The sequence below is a fragment of the Mytilus trossulus genome, chromosome 4 (assembly GCF_036588685.1).
Source record: "Mytilus trossulus isolate FHL-02 chromosome 4, PNRI_Mtr1.1.1.hap1, whole genome shotgun sequence".
Taxonomy (NCBI): domain Eukaryota; kingdom Metazoa; phylum Mollusca; class Bivalvia; order Mytilida; family Mytilidae; genus Mytilus; species Mytilus trossulus.
The window spans coordinates 28,857,364-28,884,032 of record NC_086376.1 but is presented as its reverse complement, the minus strand read 5'-3'; the positions used below and the strand labels follow the sequence as shown (position 1 = coordinate 28,884,032).

The 26,669-nt window shown below is 30.3% G+C and overlaps 1 protein-coding gene across 10 annotated transcripts; it reads left to right on the top strand.

Annotated features, from left to right (window-relative positions):
• The first annotated feature begins 890 nt into the window (after positions 1-890).
• Positions 891-24,770, top strand: LOC134715029 (uncharacterized). 10 transcript variants are annotated; one of them, XM_063576882.1, is made up of 11 exons: positions 891-1,003; positions 7,274-7,354; positions 9,642-9,729; positions 12,851-13,263; positions 15,961-16,854; positions 17,136-17,223; positions 18,092-18,140; positions 18,471-18,590; positions 19,151-19,239; positions 21,835-21,856; positions 23,190-24,770. In XM_063576882.1, exons 4-11 carry the CDS (start codon positions 12,915-12,917, stop codon positions 23,250-23,252), a joined length of 1,674 nt encoding a protein of 557 aa, XP_063432952.1. In that variant the 5' UTR covers positions 891-1,003; positions 7,274-7,354; positions 9,642-9,729; positions 12,851-12,914; the 3' UTR covers positions 23,253-24,770. The 10 variants fall into 10 exon arrangements, with proteins under 10 accessions (XP_063432952.1, XP_063432944.1, XP_063432943.1 ...); XM_063576874.1 differs by lacking the exon at positions 21,835-21,856 and adding an exon at positions 12,647-12,701; XM_063576877.1 differs by lacking the exons at positions 891-1,003; positions 21,835-21,856 and adding exons at positions 1,156-1,195; positions 12,647-12,701.
• Positions 24,771-26,669: the final 1,899 nt, after the last annotated feature.

The window sequence follows — 26,669 nt, the reverse complement described above, 5'->3', positions numbered from 1 at the left end:
GTGACACCACTATCGTGCGCAACGTCTCTGAAATATATAATATATGAATCTGTGATTTTTCTCCATCGTTGAAGCATATGATAAAAAGATCATAACATGTCATTTTTCATATCGCATGTATTATCAGCCCTTGGTCAATATCAGCCCTCGAGCCATGCGGCTCTTGGGCTGATATTGAACCTAGGACTGATAATACATGCGATATGAAAAATGCCATGTAATAATCTGATAATATTCACCGTCCGTGGTTTCATGCTTAGTTTTGAATTTAAACAAAACTCATGCTTTTTACCCACTTGGTTTAACTACGGTACATGTATCATAGTTCTGCTTTATTGGCTGATTTATTATGTGAAACTCTTTTAATTTTGTAAGATTAATATTTATCTGTGAAATTTAAGTTGTTTTTTGCATTTTTCATTTCGACATTGTTTTTGAAAAAAACATGACTTATAATGTCTTATATTTTATAAATCTTTAGCATAAACTGCATGTATATATATAGTATTGTTATAATTGAAACATTCATACTTGTTTCTTGTGCTTTATTACAATTGTCTGAATTTGAAAAATATACTTGTCTAAAATAAAAAAAAATAAAGAAAAATAAAAAAAATGTGCATAACTTATTTCATCGACACAAAGTTGTCTCATGCCAATACAATATCTATGATAGATTTTCCCCGGAAGCCTTTTTTTCCCCCAGGCACTCTTTTCTTCACCCGTGCGCTCCTGTGCGCTTTTTAGTAGGACGCGAAAATAAACATTCACATGAAATTTAAGAGAAAAAAAAAACAATTGCCATATTTCAGAAATAATGGAAATGAAAATATATGCATCTGAAAAAGAATGCAATAATGATCATGATGCTCTGCTATTTTGACTTTTTTATTGTGTATTCAGATAGATCTTAGAGTTACGTCCCTTGGTGTACATCTTTTTCCAGTGCCTCTTCAAATTGTTTACGTTCCCGACGGATTTTCATGCCTTTTTACCTTATTGGGTAAGATAATTTGATAGAGGCTGTTGCTATATTCACATTTGATTGTTTTAGTTTCAAATTATCAACAGTAAATTTCTTAAATTAACCGTATATAAAATAAATGGGGCATTGAATTTCAAGTATTAACATGTTTGCGGGACTGAATTATTTGGAATTATTTATTCAATGATTTTTTGGAAGCTTTCCTCATTTGTACGTTTATGCATTACGTTTGTCTTTAAGAACCAGAACACATTTTTTTTTCAAAAAAGGGGGAAAATGTAGGTCATTGTCTTTTTGGAAAAAAAAAGTTTGTTTCCAGGTTTTGGTGAAAAAAATAATTTGTTTTGGATCCTGACATAGCCCCCCCCCCCCCCCCCCCCCACCATTTGGACAAAATTAAAAAAATATATTAATTAATATTTCATTATCAAACCAGCATGATTCACAAATAAAGTCACCCAACAATCGCATTAGTGTTTCATTACAGATGGAGACATTGTTGTTTTTTTCCATTGACAATAAAAGTTCCAAATCAATATACAATTAAGATCCTGTGTTAAAGTATATCCCATGTATAAGTTTCTGTCTTGCCTCTTCATAATTTTCACAAATCAGTAAATAATGTTCTAGTGAGTTTTGGTAATTTTTAGGTAATATCCGGATCTTAAATTTCTAATATTTTTTGCTGTTTTATGATCTGGATAATCAAATGTTGATTTTTTCCTGACAGTCTGATGAAAATTGTAATAAAATTTTCCTGTATCACTATTATTCCATGTATGTTGCCACCTTATCGTCAGTCTGCAGGTATATGTGGTGTTTTATCCAACATAATGTAGTACAGCTCAATGACGACATGTCCTTTTTTTACGCGGACATGCCATTTTTCTACTGAAAAATTTGATACCATGTGGCCTTAAGAGTTATCTGGAATGAGATTGAGGTTTTGTTTTTATGCTAAACAAAGGGCCACAAGCATAGACTTTAGTTGGTTGCATGTTATTTTATGAAAACAATATTTATCACTTCAGCCTGACTCAAGAGCATATATCAAATCATTCTTAGTGTCAGCCAAATTAGTGTGTAATACTTGATGACAACGTGATAAAATTTGTACTGTTGTTGTCTCTTTGACACATTCCTCATTTCCATTCTCAATTTTATTGTAATCCATTGATTACGTTCAAAACATCATATTCATTTCCAAATTTTACATGTATGCCAAACATTGTTTATTTTTGTAAATTTTCTTTGTTTGTCATTGAAATATTTGTGCAATGTATGCATTCCACTCAAATTAACATACTTTTGGTTAGATCAACTTGATTAATGTATATATTTCCATGTAGTTATTGTTTCAATTTACTGATTGAAGTTGTTCAACTCTGGGACTTTTATATATATATATAATTTTATTTATAGTGCAACCTCATATAACATTTATTTTATACATTAATACAACGTCAATCAGCCAGCCTTCAAAGGCTTACGAAGCACTGTCAATTAATATCTATAATTTGCGCTAATATAGAAGATATGAAATTAATACTTCAAGAACATTTTAAAACAAGATTATTTAAATAACACAATGAGAAAGTCACTGAGTTCTGATTTTTGAAATATTGAATATATATATTATAGTTTGACACTAGTTTACAGTCTGTAGTTAGCAATTTAATGAGTATTTCGTCATCAGAAAGAACGGAAAGTTCTATTTTGTTACGTTGCTGAAAGTCAGCGAAGGCATTGTTTCTTTCACACAAATATATAGGACATTTAACTAAAAAATGTTTTTCGTCCTCAACGGATATATTGTCATTACAAACTTCACAAAAACGTCTATTTGAAGGGATACCACGATAACGCCCAAGTTCTAATTTTAACGGAAAAGTTCCACAATGCATTCTGGCTAAAGTCGATCTCTGTTGTCGTGTCATATTAGACTATATAGTCATGATAGTGGTAATGTTCTTCTGTGTTTCAAAGTTTGTTTCAAGACATCTAAAAGTTCGTAACTTTTACCTGTTCACAATATCCAGTTTCCATTTATCGTGATGTTTTTGACGGAGCAAAAGTTCTGAGTAGTTGGCAATAAATTTTACATTTAGTCCATTTGAGTAGTTATTGTTAAATAGTTCCGAAAGTTCACATTTTTCCATCACTGATTATAGCTCGTTGTACCATGTTTTCTTATATTTTCTGATAAAGTTGAATCCCATTGGAAAATACGATTTGGAATTCGACCTACGTGCATAGCACTGCATACTTGTTATTCTCTGCAAAGTTTTATCATGTAACACTGGCGACAGATATATGCAGGGGTCCAACCCATATCACCACAAATGGCCGGAATCGGACTACATTTCCCAACTCCCATAAATGTCCTGATTGCTCTGTATTGGAGTCTTTCAATATTATCGTAAGGCCTGTAACCCCAGACACCTGATGCATAGTCCATGATTGGAACAACTGTACTTGTAAATAATTTTGTGTATGTTTCGTAATCAAAACCATCCACCAGAAAATATTTTGATGATAAGGCACCAATTGCTCTACTACTAGCTGTGATGAGTTCATTCACGCACTCGTTGTATTCTAGAGTTTCAGATATTGTAAGTCCTAGGTATCGATATCTTGGTGTGTATTCGATAGTTGTGTTCCCCATCTTGAATACTCTGTCTGAGTATATTAATACATGTATCATTACATTATGTACCAGCTTATATATATATATATAAATTAACTTTGTAAAATTAATATATTTTTTTTAATGAGAAAAACTGAATGTGTGTAACTTTATTCTAGTTTATTTATGTGTCCTATTTGGTTTAGTTGACGTGTAAAGTGCCGTTTTGGTAAAAAGAATAAGTGAGTGAGGCTTGGGAAATTCATTTTGTATTTAAAGATAAGTGCTGATTTTTTTCATTAGATAACTAATTTTTTTCATTAGATTAACCGTATTAATCTTTACAGATTAAGGAAAAAGAAATATATAATATATAAATAATTACTTAATGGCAACTTTATCACCCATATTCTGGGTGAGAACAAGTTAAGAATAGACAATTTAATTAGTTCTGAGACTAGTGGAATGATAGAGCAAAGGAATAGATAATTTAAATTCCATATTACAGGTACAAATCATTATTGAACTAGATGATATATTTTGATAACCAGCTGAACTTTCGAAATAAAATGATATTTATTTGGAATGATTTTAATTGCTGTAATCTGTTTTATTTTTATAAAATATATACATTTGTATTCTTATAATCATGCTTATAAACACTAATATACAGGGTTTTCATTAAGGCGAGTCCATGTGCCCTGGACTCCTCAAAATCTGTCTGGACTCACCATTTTCAAAACTTGACAGTCCCAAGATGCATCAAAATTGTAAAATGTATGTCATCATTTTGTAATAAAAAATTGATGTCATTTCCTTGCTCTATTTTGTCATGGAGACTGAAATTATTCCATCTTTTCACTGCTGGATTCGCCATCATATGGCCAAAAAAGCTGAGTCCCTGGACCTGTCTTCAAAAATCATCAGTGAAAACCCTATATCATCAAATTGAGAATGGAAATGGGGAATGTATATATATAGACACATAATTTAAGTTTTTGTTTAATTTCTAGTAGCAAACTCAAGAAGCCTGATATTAAAAGAATAAATTATATTTTAAGTTCACAGATGATAGATTTATTTGTTTGATTTCTGATGCAAACAAAAATTCATTTCTGTACAAATGAATTGTAAATTTTCCCCATTCTGTGTAAACAAAATACTGTCAATTGAAGCTCTTTTGTAAATTTAAACAAGTGTTTTCATCTACCTATGAAATGTATTAACAAAACATTCTTATGGACTGTGATTGGCTGTTGTCCACGATTATAATCAGAACTGTTTATTCTAATTGCAATAGATTATTCTTATTACACAAATATACATAAATCATGATAAAGTAAATATCATAAAGTGATACTTTTGCTTACAGTAATCCCTATGTTTGTCTCCTGAATCCAAACTTTGTTTAAATCAAAGTAGATCGTGTAGGTACCTAGCCAGTTCGTAATGATTAGAATACTCTACATTTATCACTATTTAAATTTGTATACTTAGCTGATAGTCCTAAGATATCTGCGTCAAATGTAGTTTATTCAATGCTAGGTAATTGTAAGACATATAAGGAAATGAGATATGATTGCCAGTGAGATGACTATCCAGAAGAGACCAAATCATGTAGATATATGTATGCATATATAGGTATGTTTTGTAGTCTTTTGTAGTAAAACCGGAGAAACATTTATAGATAATTCAGTGGCAAATATTTTGAGGCAACAGAAAGTAGTAGCAGAATATTTTATACTGTAAAATATGGGCAAATCAATGCATGTTGGTATATATATATAGGAGTTAAAAGTTTTCTGTACAACTGGCCATCTAACAATTTAACAACCCCTAAGGTTCTCTTACTTGCACTGACCCTGCATTAGGAATGTTCGGGCATCAGTTCAGTTTTAAAGTTCATGGGAAAAGAAATCTGGAGATACATACATGTATGTAAATTAAAGAAACACTTGAATGAGCAATATAGTTTTTCAAAGAAAAAAGTTGTTGCTTTAATAAAGAAATTTCATATTGCAATTGCACTTATATGGGGTTGACTGACCCTGTTTTTAGTTTGGCAAAAACATTTTAGATTTTTTGATTTGAAATTTAATACATAGGTACTTTCAGTACATGGTAGAACTTTTTGTTAATTTAAAAAAAAAAAGATAAATTCTTGGTAGCAAAAGAATCTTTGCAGGTACATGTAGCAGGCTGTTGTGAGGATAAAAACTTTGGTCTTGGAAACTGTTTTAATTTTCTATTTAATATAAATAAGAAGATGTATGTGGTTTTAGAGCCAATGAGACAACTTATAATCCATCCAAGTCACAATGTGTATAAAGAAAAAAAAACATTATAGGTCTTCATCACAGAGCATTGACTCAAACCTAACAGCAAGCTATAAAAGACCCCTTGTTCATGTTGTTGGTTTCAAATTGTGTTGTTGGTGTATTTTGATTGAAATCAAAATGATCCCTTTGCTCGAATTGATTCAGTGCTCTCTGCCCCGTAATTTCACTCAGCAGTTTAAATTACTACACTGGTACAGAAATAAGCAAGGTAAAATCTTGTTAGTCAGTGTTTCTTTATTCTACATTGGCTAGATGTCATAGGGGGAGGGTTGAGATCTTACAAAATATGTATAACCCTGCTACATTTTAGCACCTGTCCCAAGTCAGTCTGAACTTCTAGCCTTTGTTAGTCTTGTATTTTTTTATTTTTTTATTTTTTATATGTTTTGGAGTTTTAAAAGTATGAAATCCATTTTCACTGAACTAGTACACAGTTTTTAAGGGCCAGTTGAGGCCCACCTCCGGGTGCGATATTTTGTCTCTGTGTTGAAGACCCATCAAGGGCCTTTTGACTGTTATCTGCTCTTTGGTAGGGTTGTTTTTCTCTTTGACATATTCCCCATTTCCATTCTCAATTTTAGTATTACAGCTTCAAAATATCTTAAGCTTGTACACATTATAATACAATGTATAACACAAATAAACTGTGCATACACGTAGTATGACATGTAATAGCATGAAGATTTCCCTCATAAATAATCATTTTAAAATCAAATGAGAAGGTCAACAAAAAACACATTATAGAATTTGCTCAATGTAGCATATACTCTTATTACACAAAATTAAAAAGAACCAAATAATTCCTTTCAGTTGAAAATCCTTTAAACGGTAAAATATTTTTGTAAGTTTAAAGTGTTCTTATTCAGAGAAGATTAAACTAACAAAGTTAAATGGTTGAGTATGTATACTTTTAACCTGGCCATTAGTATGAGATGTTTTAGCATGTTTATGTGACGAATTTTATCAAACTTATTCATACTGTTAATTTATTATATACATTTTGAAGAGGATTGATAAACAGTAAGTTGATAGTTTGAAATGGATATATGTAAAATTTCTATTCTTTTCTAATATGTGGCATCTACATGTATATGTAGTTTGTTTGTGTGTATCTTAACCATGTTTACTAATCATTATATTTTTTGGAGATCTAACTGTCATCAAATGTAAAAGTAGCTTTGGATTTGGCAGGGGTTTTACGGCTGGTTTGAAGAGGACTCAGGTGACCATATTCCTATTCTCCAGCCACCCTAGTGGTCAAAGAAAAACATAAAAAAAAAGACTTAATTATCATTAATTGCTTTGTTTTGTTTTTTGTTTCAGGTACATGTGCATTGTTATAACACAAAGAATTATATGGTAGATTGAAGAAGGAAATATAGCAAAAGACAAAATATTAACAGGGTAAAGTGAACATTTAACCATTCATTATATTATAGTCATGATAGTGTCACAAAAAAGATTTATTGCATGCACTTATAATATACTAAGCCAAAAATGTTTAACAACAAAAATGAGAAATTTAATTGTATTACAAAATCATAACAACATACAATATTAATAATAACAAAATGGTATAATGACATGTCAGAAGCAACACGAATGTTTATCACTCACATTCCTAAGGATTTTCTTTGTATGGAGCACGGGAGGATCAATATGTGGAAAAGTGTAGTGTTATTCAAAATTAAATTTCTCAGCCATGCCCCAAGTGCACAAATGAAGGATTGGCAGGCACACCAACAGCTGCCCATAGTCATGCACCACTTTTGTGTCTGGAAAAAAACTTGTCACATGTTGACATAAAGCGAAGGTAGTGCTCCTCCCCTGACGATAGTTTTTTTGGTCTACGAGATATTGACCTATACTGTGCAGTTGCAATTTGTCGATATCTGTTTGTTAGTCTCTAAACTGTTGCCTTATGCACATTAAATCGAGCCACAATGTCAGCAACACTCATTCCAGCATCAACCATTCCAAAAGCTGTCTGACAGTCATTTTTGGGTAGGCCTGGTTGACGCCACATGCATTTTTTTCAAAGGTGTATGTGTTTTTCTTACCAATGGTGTACATGTGTTTCTGAACATTAGTGAAAAAGAAATTTTTACAATCATTTTAAAAGTACAGGTACAGAAGGTAAAACATCAATTACACGTGCAATGCTGAAATGGCCCGAAATCAATCAACAGTACGACTGTTTCAGATTACAGGTAAAACTAAGGATTGTATCAATGGTATTTAAATATTTTTTTTCCAAAAACATAAAAAAAAAAAAAGTGTTGCTAAACTTTTTTGGCTCAGTATATATCAAACCAAGTATCCATTTCAATACATATGATTAATAAGGAGATTTTTTAATAATTACATGACTGCTTGAAGTTTTGTTGGCATATTTTTAAAATTAAAAAAATTGATATTTAATAAATATATTCTCAAAATAATGAGAATGGCAGGAGCGATGCATAGATGAAATATTACTTACTAAATTTTATATTCAAGAGTGATTATGAGAAAAATAGGATTTAACAATGTTATTAGAGAGAGCATCAAAATGCAGTAGTGTTCACTCTGGTTTTAGAGACATATACGAATATTTTTATTCTCATAAACATACATAGTTACAGAGAAATTAGTATACAATAATAGTGCATGCGTCAATAAATATGGAAAAAGACAGTTCATTTAATTGTGTATGTTAAACACAATTTAACTAACCAGGAGGGACGACAATTGATAATACATGTTTAATAAATCTTGCTAGTTTTTCTAATACAATAATATCAGTAGATGAGAATAACTGATTAAATTTTGCAGTATTTGCATTTTTTTGACAATATTTCGGTAACAATTTTTTTCTTTCTGAACTAAAAAAGTTACAAACTAAAATATAATGGTACTCATCACCTATTTCATTTGAGTTACATACAATGCAGATTCTTTCGTCTCTTTGAATTTTATGCCATCTGCCCGATTCAATGGGTAAACGATGACAGCCACATCTGAATTTACATAAGTAATACATAAGATATGAGGGTAATAACGACAAATAACGTTTAAAACAGAATTCATTCTTAAATATTCTATAACAAATTGTTTTACTTGAATTAAAAATGTCAGACGACCATTCTTGCTTAAATTGGTCTTTTAGTCTAAGTTCTACACAGTTTTCTATCCAATCTGTAGAAAATGAGACTGGGATTTCCATACATTTGATAGACCACAATTATCAAAAATACCTTTAACAAATTTCAACCATTTGCTTTCAAAGCCATAATTCTCAAAATATGCAAACAGCAATTTGTAAAGAATTGAGGAGATTTTTTCCTCTTCACCATTTACTAATCTACACCAAAATTTTATCATTCGCATTTTAACTGTAAGCGAGATCGGAAATCGTCCGAGTTCTCCATAAATAATGCATATTCTTTTACAATAGCCAGTAGTTTATTGCATTGTCAAAGGTTAATACAGGGATTAAATATCTTCTAATTAAATCAGTAATGATAAAATCCAATCAGTTAATTAAAGAATTATACAGTAATTTTTTAATCAAATCAGTTTAATTTTGAATAGTGTTCAGGGAACCATAACTGTTTAATTTAAACCATAAGTAACCCTAATACCATTTATTAGAAGATATGACCATATATCTTAAATGCCATAAATATAAACAATATGTATCATTCTTCAGGTTAAGGATCCTGCATATACAACATATAAGTTTTTGTTACCATTGTTAGCGTGGAGTGTGTCAGAGTTATTGTGCAGTAACATCAAAGGTATTTATACATGCTTGCTTACTAAATGATGTCAGCTACTCAAAATTTGACATTCAAATTCAATATATACTATTTGATATTTATTTTTACATCACATTGACCTTGAGGTAATTTCAATGTATTGCTATCGCCTAAATTTCTATTATGTAAATTAGTTTTTGGTTTGTAACCCATCTATAAACATGTTAAATACGCGCACATAAACGAGTGCAAAATAACATTCCTTATCGTTTTATATAAATACATATCTTCAATGAATACTGATAAAAATATTTTTGTTTACAACATAAATTGATAATATGAAAACGTTTTGTAGTTAGAAATACATACATGTATAGAGGTAAAAAATTATTGATAATATCAATGCTCACATACTGACAAATTGTGTTTAAGCATGCGGAAGAACTTCTCAAAGAACATTTTGCAACAATACCGGCAAGGACCGGTTACTCTGTAATTTTTTTTGTGGTAAAATATGAATGCCTACTTGTATCCAATCTTTAAGAAAAATCAAATTTTTCCAGAAAAGTGTCTACTGTGCTCTTGCATTGCACTATTATTAGAATAGTAGAATAGAATACACCTTATCGCTATAAGCTTACTGGGCCAGCCAACCTGGCCGCTTGACCTTTAGACGCATACAACAATCACTTTTCCATTATGACGTCAGATATTTTGTTTTATGACGTCAAAATTTTTTGGGAACCTGTGTGATATCCAGTAATGGCGGACAAATAGGGATAAGGTGTATGATATACATATGGATGGAAATCATATATACTTGTAACTGTTATTTTGATATAATATATAACAACAAATCAGTGTATTTAATGATTTGTATCACTACAATATAATAGTTATTACGTTAAAGTTGTATTTCCTGTCATTTATTCATTATCCATGAATGACCTTGTCTCAGAAAAAAATATATCTCTGTACATTAACCTCAGTTTCAGGTAAAGAGATAATTGATTTTTTTCTGAGACAATGCTTTTGACCATCCACAAGAACTTGTGGTCAATGGATGTTCAGTACTTCAGTACTTAAATTTATAATTATTATCATTGACATTTTTGGCACATTTACAGGTTTAGTTACAAACGTGACCTACACTGCTACACTGCTGACAGTGTATGCTGAAACTTCAGAAACTCTTTCATTCGTTTGTAATTATACATTTTGTCCGATTTCAGAATTTGCACAATGTCAAAGGTTTCATTTAATCAATTTCCCAAACAAAGTAATATTCTGTTCTACAGATTTTCTGGTCTTACAATTGTTTATTTTGTTCTATACAGGAAGAACTATATTTTGTAACTAAACTTATATATATAATTAACTTATCTGTTTACTTAAATTTTTCATTTGGTAGATTGGTATAAATAATTGTTTATTTACTACTAATTAAACTTTTTTGTGAATAGAAATTTATATTTTTTGTTTATTCAAAGTTTGATGTCAAAAGCTTAAAGGCTTATAAAAACTCAAACATTGTCCGGGTTATTGTTTATTTGGCTTCTTTATACATGTTTATAAATGCTTACAGACTTATGAAATACAAACATGAGTGCTTTTTATTATCATTTATTGAATGTGATATCATCAGTTCATAAATGCATTGCCTGTATAAATTTTGCTTTATACAGTCTCTAATTGAATAAAGCAAATTGAAGTTCTTTCAATCTTTGTGATGTTAATAATGTGTTCACATAGGGTCTCATCTACAGAACCTTGGTTCCTTGGAAATTTTATTTCTACTTCAACTTTATTTTTGTTGATTTTAACCAAGATATTTAGTTTTAAGAGTTGCAATAAAACCATACATTTTCTCAAATCGTAAAAAAATATTCTTGGCTTGAACCATGTGAACTAGGATAGAAAAAGCCTTGTTGTTTTATATACTCTTTCTGTTTTTAATATAAAAAAAGAAGATGTGATATGATTGCCAATGAGACAACTCTCCACAAAAGACCAAAATGACACAGAAATTAACAACTATAGGTCACCTTATTGCATTCAACAATGAGCAAAGCCCATACTGCATAGTCAGCTATAAAAGGACCCAAAATGACAATGTAAAACAATTCAAACGAGAAAACTAATGGCCTTATTTATATAAAATAATGAACAAATATGTATCACAAAAACAAACGTCAACAAAGTCTTGTACAACTTTATGTTGAGACAATGTAAAGTTATAAAACATATAAATTTAGGTTGAATAAAAAAATCCATTGTTAGCTGTTGAGCCTTTAATTAGAAAATATATCTTCATAACCCTCTGTCAATTTTCTCACCTTGTAACTTGCTCAAATTTAGAGAAAAAATATGAATATTAAAATGGTGCACCTGGGATTATCTAGATGCTATTGAAAATGGACAGTCTCAGATGAAGGTTACATGCGGTATTTTGTTAAAGGGGCACTAGCTACGAAATTTATAAAAAATCTAAAATAAGATTTTTTTTTTGGTTCAATAGTTCAATAATAAATCCCTTTTAGCAGCCAATATGGTTCAATTTTGTCAAATTAAGCTAAGAATGATTGATAATTCATTATTCACTTGCAAGTGAATGTCAACAATGAATGTGAAACAAAGGTAAATCATTTGATAACTGATCTGATCCACATAAAATCATTTTTATACATTTGTACATGTAAAAACAAGAAAAACTTATATTCTTAATCTAATTGAGAGTTATTTCTACTGAAAATGAAATGAATATCAATGGTGTGTACATACATACATGTAGGGTAGGAATGTCTGTTACCTTCAGTGTCTAACGGTCATTTTTGGCTACCATTAGGGTCAAATTGATTTAAATTTTTACTCTGATTTCTTTTTATTTTAAGTATCCTTATAGTGAATTGATTGTCATATGTCTTTTAAAATTATGAACTTTTACCATTTATTATAGGAAAGAACTATGTGATTCAGCAAAGTCGATAGATATTTCTGATGTTATTTTGAAGGTATGACATGAATTTTATATTTTATTGCCATGAACCAAAATTTACGGATAACATCAAATAGTGATAAAAGCTAGTTATTTTTAGTTAATTGTCATGAAAGTATTCCCTATTTGACCATCAAGTAATGTAAAATTAAATTATCTTTTCAGTCTGAAAAGAACAGTTAGAACATTTGAGAAGATACCATAAAATGAGAAGTTAAGTGATATAATCATGGAATTAGGATTTTCACATGGCCCCTTGGCGGGGTCACTACCTAGTTGTAGAATCAAATGCAGTGGTGCACGTATACAGGTCGGTAGTCGTGACTTCACATCTGCCACTGAGGCTCTGCAAGCTTACCTGGACCAATATTCAGGTCTGACCACACGTATGTCTGTGCCTTATAAACGTGATGTGTCAGACCTGCTTGACCCTAAGTCTATTCTACACATGACAGCAGACCGGTCACTTCAGACTGGTGTAAGGGACACACAGATTGAAATGAAACTAGCTGATGTAAAGACAAGCATGAACAGTAATTATGATAGAATGGAGAAATCTTCTAAACTGAGGAAAGAAGGTAGGATTATTATAACACTTCTTTACACAAAAATTCAAGTATATATCTTTGTGGAAAAGTACAATCACATAAACATAGCACAAGATCATTGTTTTCATAATGATGATTTTTCAAAGAATTTATGTAAAATGTGTCATAATTTCACAGAAAAATTGTGTAATGTAATAAAACTAATTATACTTCTAATAACAATATGTTGTCTTTGTGGGTAACTTTGGTTTACTGTTGTATACCTACACTCTAACCAAAAGTTTATAAGAATTATAATTATTGAAACAACATTTTCTGTGAGCATTTTCTTTGAATTGATTTTGTATTTTGTGGTAATGGAAATATTTCTGTAGTAGATTCAGAAAACAGGTTCCAAAATCAATTAAATCAGTGTCTTTCAATTGTTATTCAGAGGAATCCTTAAAATTCATAAAAGTTTTGATACAATTGTTTTTTAAGTAGTGAAATAGTAAGAAATGCCTGTTAATTTTCCTTTGGCTAAGACAATCCAAAAAGGTTGAATAATATATATATATACATGTATATATATTGATAGTGTACTAAAATATCACTCAAAAATGAATTTCAAATATTGGTCTCTGTTTAGTTTAATTTGGGAGATAAATGTTGTGTAAAACAATCTAGAATCCACAAATACAGAATGAATTGATTGTGTGATGGTTTTTGGACATATCATTGTATAAAAATACTGATAAGGTGCCTAGTCAAAACGACAAGGTTTTACTGGCTTATTTTAGAGAGTGTATAATACTTCATATTCATCATGCTGCTATCATTTGCCCAGGCTTCATCCATCAGATAGGTAAGAATCATTGGTGTAGGCTATCTGTGTGTGTGTGTTTATAACTACATCAAAACATGGAATGACATCTGTTACAGAGACAGCACTTTTTTAATTTAGGGGAAAGACACTGATCTATAAGATCTTTCTGTTACATGTAGTATATTTGATTAAACAAAATAAATAGACAAAAACGTTGGGGAAATAGTAGCTATAGTGATATATTAAGTATGAAGATGATAGAGAAAAATTGTACCTGAATGTAGACCTTTAAGTATTTGAAAAATTTTGATACATCTTTTCTGCTTTTAAAAAATGCCAGATATAAAGAAAAATATGAATGACTAAATTTTAGTAATTTAAATAAAAGTCAGTAAGTGCTGTCTTATATGATGTCATATCTTGTTTTGTATATTATTTTGAAAAGAAACATATGCTATCTAACTTTAGCTGAAATTCTAACAATTTTTGTTCATAAGTTCCATGTATATATATTTTACCCTTAATAACGGTTTATTGAAAATGATTTTTCCCTTTGACCGACAATGTTGACATTATTGATGTTGTGGAAGAGTTACCTTATTATTTTTTCATATTTTACCTGACTTTATTTTTAGTAGAGTAAACACTGTATAATGTTTGCACTATATTTTGCTACCTTTTAAACCAATTTTCCAATTTTTAACAAGTTACTTTGGATATGATTAAGTATCAATTAGAAAATCACTAGTTTACATAGTAGATATGATAGAAATGGGATTTAGGACATAATTTGATTTATCCTTAAAATTTTAGCAACAACTTCAACATTATTAATTTAGTCTGTTTGTTCACCAAAGAATTATATATAGATTGTTTTAACTTAACTATTTATCAAACATCTTGTGATATTAGCTCTTGGTTTTTTTTCCGAAATGAAAAAGAAACATCAATCTTTTAAAACTGATAAGAGCTTAATCTTTTGCTTTTAATACTCATTTTAAGCTCACCTGTTGTCCTTCTTTGTAAACTTTTCAAAAAATCTTTCCTGCTTAAGCCATTGGACCAATTTCAACTTAAAGTAAGATGAATGATTTATCCCCAAAAAATAGAGTTAATAGTAACATTTGGTATTTTATTCATGCCAGTCAACTAACATGGCAACTAACAAAATCAGCAAAAATATATGATATTTACGAAAATGCCTTTATGATAAAAACCATCAAATGACTGCATATATGAGTTATTGCCCTTTACTTTGGCTTTTTATGAGCTTTAAAATTATTTGGATATTTTCTTGAAAATAATAACTTAAATTCAGAATCTGTAAAACATAAACTTGAAATAAGCAAATTGAAATCAACAATATCGTTCTTTGGTCTTCGATTTACTGTGATGACTCTTTAGTGGAGGGTCAATTGAATCTATATTTTTTTATTGAAAAAAGCAGGTAATTTGAATGTAGAATTGCCCTTTTCTGCTAAATGAGCAATTCAGGCTCTAAGGGGCCTATCGTTTTGACTAAGGCTTACTAAAGCCAAACAAATCTCTTTTTTTTTTTATTTCTTAAACTTCTTTACCTTTTACAGATCTAGATCTAGTTCTAAAGTATAAAGTAAAAAAAACTTTCAAATTATGCAAATGTTTCTTTATAAATATTTAAACTTAACTTATACTGATTATGTTGCTTTTATATAGGGAATAAATAATAATAACAAATATACATTGTATCAGTTTTGTCAGACTTATACTCTACATCTCATTTTAATCACAGTTTTATACAATAAAAGAATAATTCCAATGTTTCAAGAGGAAAAACTATAAAAGGTATGTTATCATGACAAGTCTGTTATAGAATTGATATCTGTTAGCTCTTTGTACATTCTTGACAGAACTTTTCCTAACAGTGATTATATGTATTTCAGCTGAGGATGCATTAAACAGATCTGGAGACCTATTAATTCAGATTCAACATGATGAGCTCCGTAAACCTCAAAGTGATATTGATAGTGTTTCTACCGATATGTTGATGACAATGAACCCAGCAGCTGGGTACTCAGAACGTAAACATATTTACTCTTATAAAAGACCCAAATCTCAACAGAGGACTATAGACCCTTTAACTAACAGGTCAGACAATGCCAATGATTTCTTCATTAAGAGACCACCGCCAAGTAGTTTTAATACTAGAGCTGGTACTATTCCGTTACGTGAACGAAGTCGATCAGTGTCACCATCATCAACTAGACAAAGTGAAAAACTTTTCAAGAAACCACAGAAATGGATCAAAGATCCTAATGTTACAGACACAAAATCTCCAAGTTGGATAGATGTTCTGGATATAACAGACCCTACTGATTCAATGTGGTCTAAACGTGACTTGAGGTCAGGTAGACATCCACCAAGCTGGGTTAATGGACTAGAAGGCTCTGATATAACAAGTTTAGTGTCACAACCTGTCTATGGTGTTGGTGTATCTGAACTCTTAGGTAATGACTCCTTTAAAGATACCTCAGCTCAAGGACTGAGATATGACGATTTGATGAAATCTCCTCGGAAATCAAGACTTGGAAAAGATAAATATGACCTAACTAGCCAACTTCCTAGAGAAGTTATGGAGAGTGGCAAAAAATTAAACAGCAGTGATATTTTAGAACAATATTTAGATAATGCAAGTGATAGAAAGTCGGACTCCATTTTGGATTCTTTAAAGGGAGATAATAGAGTACCAAGGTGTTCCAGTTTAGATACAGAAGCTTTAATAGCAGGAATGTCAGCACCGGCACACCATGAGATTGCAGGGGCAAGTCCCATAACTGGTAAGTAATCATTTGTTATAATGTTACCTTTGTTATAACATCACAGTGAATTGAAATATTAAAAAAAAAAACACATAGTCTTGTATTCATACTTGGGAGTTCAAAACTGTATGAACAATAAAGATGCAATACATAGTTGTAATATATAGATCTGAGTTGGTTATGATTTTGACAGGCCCAACAACATTTTTACAAACCTTCACTAGTGGGCCTGTGGTTGAGCTTGAAGACTACCGGTAGTTTGTACATTTCTCTATTTATTTAGTTTTATTTAATTGTAGGAACCCCTATTAGATCTAGACGACCACTAAGTCCAGATACAGATATAGTTCTAGATGGTGATAGACCTTGGGAGAAGCAAGTGGCATTGTAAGTGTTTGTGTATTCAATGCCAGAAATATTTCTTTAATCTATTCTACAAGTCTCAAGAAAGAATACATTTACATTAATTTAAACCATAGCTTTGAGCGTTATAGATTTAAGAAAATCTCAGAGGTGAGAGTTATCATTGACTGATTGATGGCTATTGTGAGTCCAATGACTACATGTAACAAAACGTACATGCATGTTTAGGATAACTTAAGTTAATAGGAACATGCCAGCCTGCCTTGTATTTACCAGTAGCAGCAATTTTGGGTCCTATTTTTTAACCTTCCATCTCAAGCTCATAAGGTTACATTAAGTTTGAAACTTACCACTTAGAATACCTTTCTTTTCTTCTACTCCTAAGGGACGACATCAAAAGTTCAATGTAGGATAAAAAACTTAACTCACATAGTTTTTTCACTGACCCCCCTCTTAACTTAATTTGAGAAAAAATGATTTATCAATAGGGATATATGCAAAAATCGATTTTAGATATACAAAACTTGTAGAATTTTAACCCCCACCCCCAAACTATTTGATTTAAGTTTTTTATCCTACATCGACTTTTGATGTCGTCCCTAAATGCATGAAACGATACATTTATCAAAGAGAAGCAAAATACAAATGTAGCAATTTTTGAAGTGTTTAGTTTAATCAGGCTCAGCCTCTCTATACAGAACACTCAATCTCATGCTCTCATGCTCTCAGATGGAGCATAAAACTAGTAAACTATCAAGGTGCCTTAGCTCATATATATATAGGCAATTATTGTAAACAGCCTTTTGTACATTGTATTTTGCAAAATTTTGTCTTTTAGCACTAAAAAAGTTACAATTAAATATGTAATGAAACATAATTTTTTGTTTTACAGTAAATCACCTGTTTATGTAGATGAAGATACAAGTGATTCTGATATTAAGGTAGGAATATTTTATTGTCAATTTGTAAATTCTTTTAATAATGAACATTATTGTTTGAATGATAATTGTTTTCTCATTCCAGTACGAAATTTATGTAAGATTTGTATCACTAGTTTTAAAAGTTTCAAACTATGGTATATATATTCATAGAAAATATTTTCCCCTAACAATTTTGACCAAGATGTCTGCTTACCCTTTTTCAATGGTAATGAAATACGTGTTCATGAGTCTTATATTATAGACATGTATACAGTTTTAATCAGGATATATATCATCTAACTTTTCCTAAGCAGTTAATAAAATAGATATTTGTTCTTTTAAATTTTTAAGGCTCCAACGTACACAGGAAGACATCAGCCTGGTAGCTTAGAGACGCTGAAGAACATGTTATATAAACTTCAGTCAGAAGAATCAACTGGCTCTAGAGCAGAAAAGCTACTAGCGGCACAGGTATGTAGAATAAAGTGTTGGAGCTAAAGTGGCTAAGTGGTCTATGAAGTTCATCTACTGTATCACTAGTATGTCGTCATTCGACCCTGAGTTTGTTGGTTTGAAAATGTGTGTATGTAATTATTGTAACAATTTGCTCTTAAGAACCTACTCATATCTGTGATTTGTTACAAATTTGTTCACAGTTGCCATAATAAAAAATGAATTATTTTCATCAATAAGTATACAAATACATATAGAATAATAAGTAGTTGAGTTTTTGATACTGACTTTATCATGTGGAATATCTAGACGAGCCCGTTAGGGCGAGTTAAGATATTCCACATGATATAGTCAGTATCAAAAACGAAACTTCCTATTATTCTGTTTATCGGTAATTTTGACGTCACTCAATGTTATGACTTCACGCAATGTATTGCCTAATATTTTCAGTGATACACAGCCTGTTGATACTCTAAAATATTAGGCAGTAAGATCAAAGGGAAAATATACAAATTACCGATAAATATACATGTACAGTCATTTCAATCATTAATGAATTAATTAATTGTTTTCTGTAGGAACAACTTAACCTTTCTAGTGAAGAACTAGAAGATGCATTAAGAGATTATAACTTTGACGATGAACCAGGTGGAAAGTCTTTGGAGAAGTAAGTAGTCCTTACAAATCAATTAAATGCTTGTCTTGTATTATTTTAATTTTAGTTTCTTGTGTACAATTTGGAAATTAGTATGGCGTTCATTATCACTGAACTACTATATATTTGTTTAGGGGCCAGCTGAAGGACGCTTCTGGGTGCAGGAATTCCTCGCTACATCGAAGACCTGTTGGTGACCTTCTGCTGTTGTTTTTTTCTTTGGTCGGGTTGTTGTCTCTTTGACACATTCCCCATTTCCATTCTCAATTTTATTGGTACCAGTTTTATATACAAATGCATTATAGTGAACTTTATATAAGGACTTTTATTTCCAACATAATTTGGCAATTCGATTATCATTTTTTTTCTCTTCATTTTCACATATATATGCATCACCTTGTCTAAATTTTGTATAAATCTTCTTTTGTACACATCCTCTTTGTTATTGATGTTAAAAGATAAGTTAGTGGTTTCTCAATGATATTCCACACATAAACACTTTCATCCACTACATATGAGACTCGTAAAGGTTTATGGATGAACAGGAAATAAAAGTTCTTTTCACAATGAACAATCAATAACAAAATAACATACAAAATGTTTTTATTTGACAATTTGCACGAAGTACAGTGAAAAATGAGCTTCAAGCACGAAAAGCATGTGTTATAACAATCACAAATATTTTGCATGAAAATAACCCTTCACCACGAACATATATGATTATACAAAAACTCTTCAAAGAAGTTAACCCCAATAACTTATGCCTTCCCTATGATCGTTCTATCCTACTTGCCTACAGGCTTGAACTATTAAGATGTCTAAAATGTAATACAAGTCCCACATTTAATTGGTGTTCTCTGAATGATGTTTTCGAGGTTGGTAAAACCTGATCTTATTCTGAAAAATTTATGAACCTTTTTTCATTAAATTGACCTTAATTTTACTGTTAAGGTAGCCATTAAACAGCAGTGGAATTTATTCCTGTTACTAGTAATACTAAGTAGCTTAATTTGTATGACTGCTGAAGAAAACTTCAGTTTATGAAAATATGATAAAAAAACTAAATTTAGATAAAGCAAATGTTTTCTAGTAATAGCCACAACATTAGGCTTAGAACAAAAGATATGTTTCTGAGTACAAATATCCAATTAGTTAAAGTTGGTATTGTGAATGATTTTTGTAATTTTATGTATTCTAATACTTATTTTAAAAGAGTAGCATTACATTCATGTATCTATAGAACATAGTTGAAACCTAAGAAATCATATCTTTATACCATTATATTTCCTTTGTTGATGACTACCGTAATTTTTATGCCCCACCTACGATAGTAGAGGGGCATTATGTTTTCTGGTCTGTGCGTCTGTTTGTCCGTCTGTCCGTTCGTTCGTCCGTCTGTTCGTCCATCTGTCCCGTTTCAGGTTAAAGTTTTTGGTCAAGGTAGTTTTTGATGAAGTTGAAGTCCAATCAACTTGAAACTTAGTGCACATGTTCCTTATGATATCATCTTTCTAATTTTAATGACTAATTATATTTTTTATCCAATTTCATGGTCCATTGAACATGGAAAATGATAGTGCCATTGGGGCATCCGTGTACTGTGGACACATTCTTGTTATCTTTCTATAATCAGCACAAAAAGGCCAAACACAAAGTTAATTCATTGTCTTACAAAAATTCTGATATTTGGTGCTGGAAGTAATTACATGTAAAACCAATCTGATTCTAAAAGAGACTGGATTTTTTTTTTAACTTTTAGAAATTAAAATAATTAAAATGATTATTTTGGGTGTTGAATCAAAAGGTCAATTACTTATCCAGGTACATACAATTACTGTGTTTCTAAAAACTAAGGATTTCTTATCCCAGACATAGATAACCTTAGCTGTATTTGGCACAACTTTTTGGAATTTCAGATCTTCAATGCTCTTCAACTTTGTACTTGTTTGACTTTATACATATTTTGATATGAGCGTCACTGATGAGTCTTATGTAGACAAAACGTGCGTCTGGCGTACTAAGTTATAATCCTGGAACAGTTGATAACAATTTCCATCTTATTATCAAGTTAATACTAAATTAGCTCACCAAAACCTCTTTCACCAATATATTCACATATAGTTATACAACAGAACTGGGTATTTTTACAGATACATATAGTACTTATTTCTGTATTAAAAGGTGAGGTATCTTTTAGGACAATGTATTTAGTGTAGATATATAATCCAGATATTTATGTCTTATTGTATTGTCTGATTCATAAGAAGGGGTATTTAAGGTACAGGAATTAATAGCTTTGGACAAGATTGTATTGTGAAAAGAATGAAAACAAAATTTCTCCCTTACCAAAATAATTTTGATATTTAAAAGCTGTATTAAGTCAATATACAATTTAGACAGAAATGGAAAACAAAATTTGTGTTTTCAACAATTTTTTTTTTAGGTATTATAAATTCAATATACTTTTGTTTTCCATTTTGTTATGTCATATATAATGTTTATATATGACATTTTCCTTTTATTAAGATTGAATATTAAAAACAACAGGTCATATTCAATTGAACCAGACTTTTTAAAAGTACAGTCAAAAATATTTTTTGATTTCAGAATGCATCATCTTTTAGCAATGGTAATAATATGTTATTTTAAAGGAAGACATTGATTTTGTTAAGAGATTTTGTTTGGCTTTACTAAAATTGTTTGTTAACTTCATGTATGTGTGAAAAGGTTGTGGAACAGATCTTTAATCCATTTAAAATTTTCAAAGACCCATCAGATAGATTATCTCCCTTGGCACAGCAGTCAAAGTTTCAACCTCAAGGTCAATTTAAATATATTTCTGTTTTTGGTAGAAAGACTAATTTTGATTTTCTTTTATGAACTTTCCAACAAAAATTGTCAGGAGTTAAAAAAGATTTATTTTTAGAATTGGGGGAAGAAAAAAAGTTGACAGTTTGTAGGAAGATTGGAGGATTGGTTGGCTGTCAGAAACAAAGTCATTTAATTTTTTAACTTAAATTGTTCTCTTCTCATCTCATTATGATATCTTCAGTCTTTATTTATCAACTGTAACGCCTTCTTTATACTATGTTAATGTGCTCTGTTTAATGAATTCTTTTCTCCTTATTACATATTTCTATATTTACATCTGATGACTGTTTTACCTACATGCATACCAATTAAATTTACAAACAGATTTTTACAGTTATTAGTTCTTAATTTACTTATCTAATGCTGATTTATGATTCTTTCATTGTCTGGCTGAAGGAGAAACAATATCATGGTATATTTATATAATTGGCATGACTATGAAGCTTAAATCCATTTATTTGTCCTGAGATAGATTATTTTCATTAAATCAACAAAATAGTTTACATTGAAGAAATAATTAAAGAATACTGTAAATTCAGAAATTATTGCATGCATTTATTATTGCGATTTTGTCATTTTACATTTGAATGCGATTTTAATTTTTACGATTTTGAGAAAAGTCATGCTTAATTCAGTTAAAATATTACAAAATGCGAGTTTTAATTATTGCGTTTACAACTCAGTCGCATTTTTCCCAATAATAAAAACCTCGCAATAATTTCTGTATTTACAGTAGCAAAAACATAATTTCACCTCTGAATTCTGCAATGTTGTCTTGTTAATTTTGTTGGTATACTGTTTAGTATTCTTTATATGCTGTATTTATAACTAAAGTTTGAACTATCTTACTTCATGACTATGCAACTTACATGAGTTAATTCCCTTGGTTATTTCATTTTTCAAGAAGTGTTCAAGGATCATTACATGAAGTTTGCCATAGTTGAAATATTTCATTGATAAAACATTATTTTTTACATCACCATTTGCACAATGTCATTTTTGCTGTCAGATTCATATGTAGACCATTAATGTGTTACATCAGATTATATTTTATTTGTAAACAACATTAACTAATCTTGTTTCTTTCGCAGGGCTTTGTCACATCTGACAAAATTAAAGACACTTGTAAAAGACGGAAAAACTATGAGAAGTAGGTCACAGTCACCTCATGTTAGACTACAAAGTAGGTCGCCGTCACCTCATCATAGACTATCGTCAATATCACCTTCCCGTATTCCACTGACATGATAACCTGTACAGATCACCATTCAATTAAATCAGACTTTTATCAATAATACAAGCAGAAATGAGAACAAATATTATTCATTAGCTTATGTTGATGACCTTATACCAATTACTACTTGAATATCCGTAAGAATGGAGTACTACTAAAGATTAGTATAAAGCATTAAAAAAAGGTACTTTACAACATATAAGTATCTTAACAAAGCTGTTATATATTCTTGAGCCATCTGTTTATAAAAAATTACTACAAACATTCTATTTTTTAATAGCTTATGATAAATTAAATGTTTTTTCATAAAAATCTCCAATTTCTACTTCCTTTTGCCGTTATCTATAGGAAAATAAAGATTTTATTGGTATCAGGTTTTGTTAGCTTTGCTTGTAAGTACATCTAGTATTTTATAAAGGTTTTTAGTGTATTTATACTCTGTAAACATATAACATTTTTGTCAGGTTCTAACTCGGTCAATTATAAGATATATGTACTTATAAACAAAGGCTTAGTTAACAGCTTTAAGATTTATTAATAAGAGCGTCTACCTCAATATCAAAATAGTCTGTAAAAAGTATTTATACCAGCTTCTCAATAAGATTCAATATATTGAAAATAATGTTATAACAACAGCTAAAATTTAGATAATGTGAATTTCTAACCTAAAATTTCAGGTCACTCAGTTAAAATCTCTTAACTTTATTTAATAGATTTTTATAATTTTCAATCTAGTTACAGATTTTTATATTTCATTTTTAGAATGTTGAATAATGCTCTTTAAGAATGAACTTATTTTGTTTTTGTCTGTTTAGAAAAAAAGCTTCCTGCTTAATTTATTTTTAAACTTATTGTGATTTGTCTAAGAGAACAATGTGAAATTTGAAAGAGATGAAAATAATAGCTATACTAACATTAATTTTCATTTTATTTGTTTCAGTTTTATGATACAGAATCTCTTCTTCTTTTCTTTTAATTCTCTTTTTAATGACATATTCTAATTGGTATAATTTCAAAATTTTGTTATCCTGACATAAATGAAGACTACATTTATATTTTAATAATCAAAAACTATTGTCATAAAGACTATAACTGGCCATGGTGTTGAAACTACAGTAGATACAAATAAAAGTATTTTTGCCTATATAATAATATCTGTATCTTAATATTCCATTGCATATTTCATAATAACATAATTTCAAGAACTCAGAAAAATTCACATGACTTTGCACAAGATTTTTGTTCAAAGTATATTAATGAGAACTGATAACTTATTATTTTCTATATTTAGTCAGAATTTCATAGAAAAACATATTATTGTAACAGGTTCAGTGATAACTGCCTTTTATTTTGCCATTTGTGTTAATACTATATAGAATCAAGTGATATTTATTTGTTGTTATTTACAATATTTTATCATTAAATTTATATCAAGAAAGTTAGTCTTTATTTTTTGGTACATTCTGTATCTTTTTCTTGATGAATATATTTAAATTTCTTGTATATAAGTTTCACATTTCAGGATTTTATCAAAGTTTTTTGATTTGATGAAATGACTTTGAACACACAATCATATTTGATTTATGTCAAACATTTTGTGTTGTGATGGAAAATTTAATTGAATATACTTTGTTTTTCTGTTTGTTTAATTGGTTGCTATTTGCATAATAACTACCAAAAAAAATCATGTTTTTCCCACATACAAAACTCCTGAGTTTCACCAAAAAGAAATGTGAATCCTGTATTCTACAAGTCTGAATCATTAATTCCTGATTCTGGATAAGTGAAAATCCCCTAATTCCAACTGAAATACATGCCAAATCACTGCATACAAAAAAGTCCTTTCACCTCTCATGTTTATACAGGATTTCATTTTCTGAAAAGTTGGACCAAGTGAAATTCATGTATTAATTTTTATCAAGAGGTCACCATGCACCAGTCACAATTATATGACCTGTAAACCAAAGCATTTTAGTAAAAACTCTAATTAGTTATACAGCAGTGGGAAGATACCCCTGCTGGGGAACTATCAGCACCTTAGGGTGTCATCAGTGCTGACATCCTTTCTTAATTTGTCGGATTCTAAATGTCAAAATTATGAAGAAACTTATTCATTGAGTTTAAGCCGATAATCTACTGTAATCTAGTGTGATAGTTCTTATTCCTGTAGTTTAGGTCAATGATATACTGCTGTGTCCTATTCCTTGTTCATGTAATTAAGGTCAATGATCTGCCAAAACTACTTTTTTTTATTCATGTATTTTAAGTCAAAATTCGAATCCATTGTACTATTCCTTATGCACGTAGTTTAGCTCAATAATCAGCTGCAGTCTAACGGTCCTTGTTCTTGAAGTTTGGGTCGATAATCTGCTGTTGTGTACTGTTCCTTGTTCTTGAAGTTTGGGTCGATAACCTACTGTTGTGTACTGTTCCTTGTTCTTAAAGTTTAGGTTGATAATCTACTGTTGTGTACTGTTCCTTGTTCTTAAAGTTTTGGCCGATATCTACTGTTGTGTACTGTTCCTTGTTCTTAAAGTTTAGGTCGATAATCTACTGTTGTGTACTGTTCCTTGTTCTTAAAGTTTAGGTCGATAATCTACTGTTGTGTACTGTTCCTTGTTCTTAAAGTTTTGGCCGATATCTACTGTTGTGTACTGTTCCTTGTTCTTAAAGTTTAGGTCGATAATCTACTGTTGTGTACTGTTCCTTGTTCTTAAAGTTTAGGTCGATAATCTACTGTTGTGTACTGTTCCTAGTTCACGTAGTTTAGGTCGATAATCTACTGTTGTGTACTGTTCCTTGTTCACGTAATTTAGATCGATAATCTACTGCACTGTACTTGTCTTTGTTCTTGAAGTTTGTGTCGATAATCTACTGTTGTGTACTGTTCCTTGTTCATGTAGTTTAGGTCGATAATCTACTGTTGTGTACTGTTCCTTGTTCATGTAGTTTAGGTCGATAATCTACTGTAGTGTACTAGTCCTTGTTCTTGAAGTTTTGATCGATTATCTACTGTTGTGTACTAGTCCTTGTTCTTGAAGTTTGGGTCGATAATCTACTGTTGTGTACTGTTCCTTGTTCATGTAGTTTAGGTCGATTATCTACTGTAGTGTACTAGTCCTTGTTCTTGAAGTTTTGATCGATAATCTACTGTTGTGTACTGTTCCTTGTTCACGTATTTTAGGTCGGTAATCTACTGTAGTGTACTAGTCCTTGTTCTTGAAGTTTAGGTTGTTAATCTACCACAGTGTATTATTCCTTGTTCACGTAGTTAAGGTCTCTTTAAATGTAGTATTGGTCAATAATCTGACACAATATACCATCCCAATATATGTTA

Coding starts and splice junctions, on each gene's coding strand:
- LOC134715029 (XM_063576880.1), top strand. CDS start 12,915: ATGGAATTAGGATTTTCACATGGCCCCTTGGCGGGGTCACTACCTAGT. Junction 16,855..17,135: donor AGGGGCAAGTCCCATAACTG/GTAAGTAATCAT, acceptor ATTTAATTGTAG/GAACCCCTATTAGATCTAGA. Junction 19,240..23,189: donor GGTGGAAAGTCTTTGGAGAA/GTAAGTAGTCCT, acceptor TTTCTTTCGCAG/GGCTTTGTCACATCTGACAA.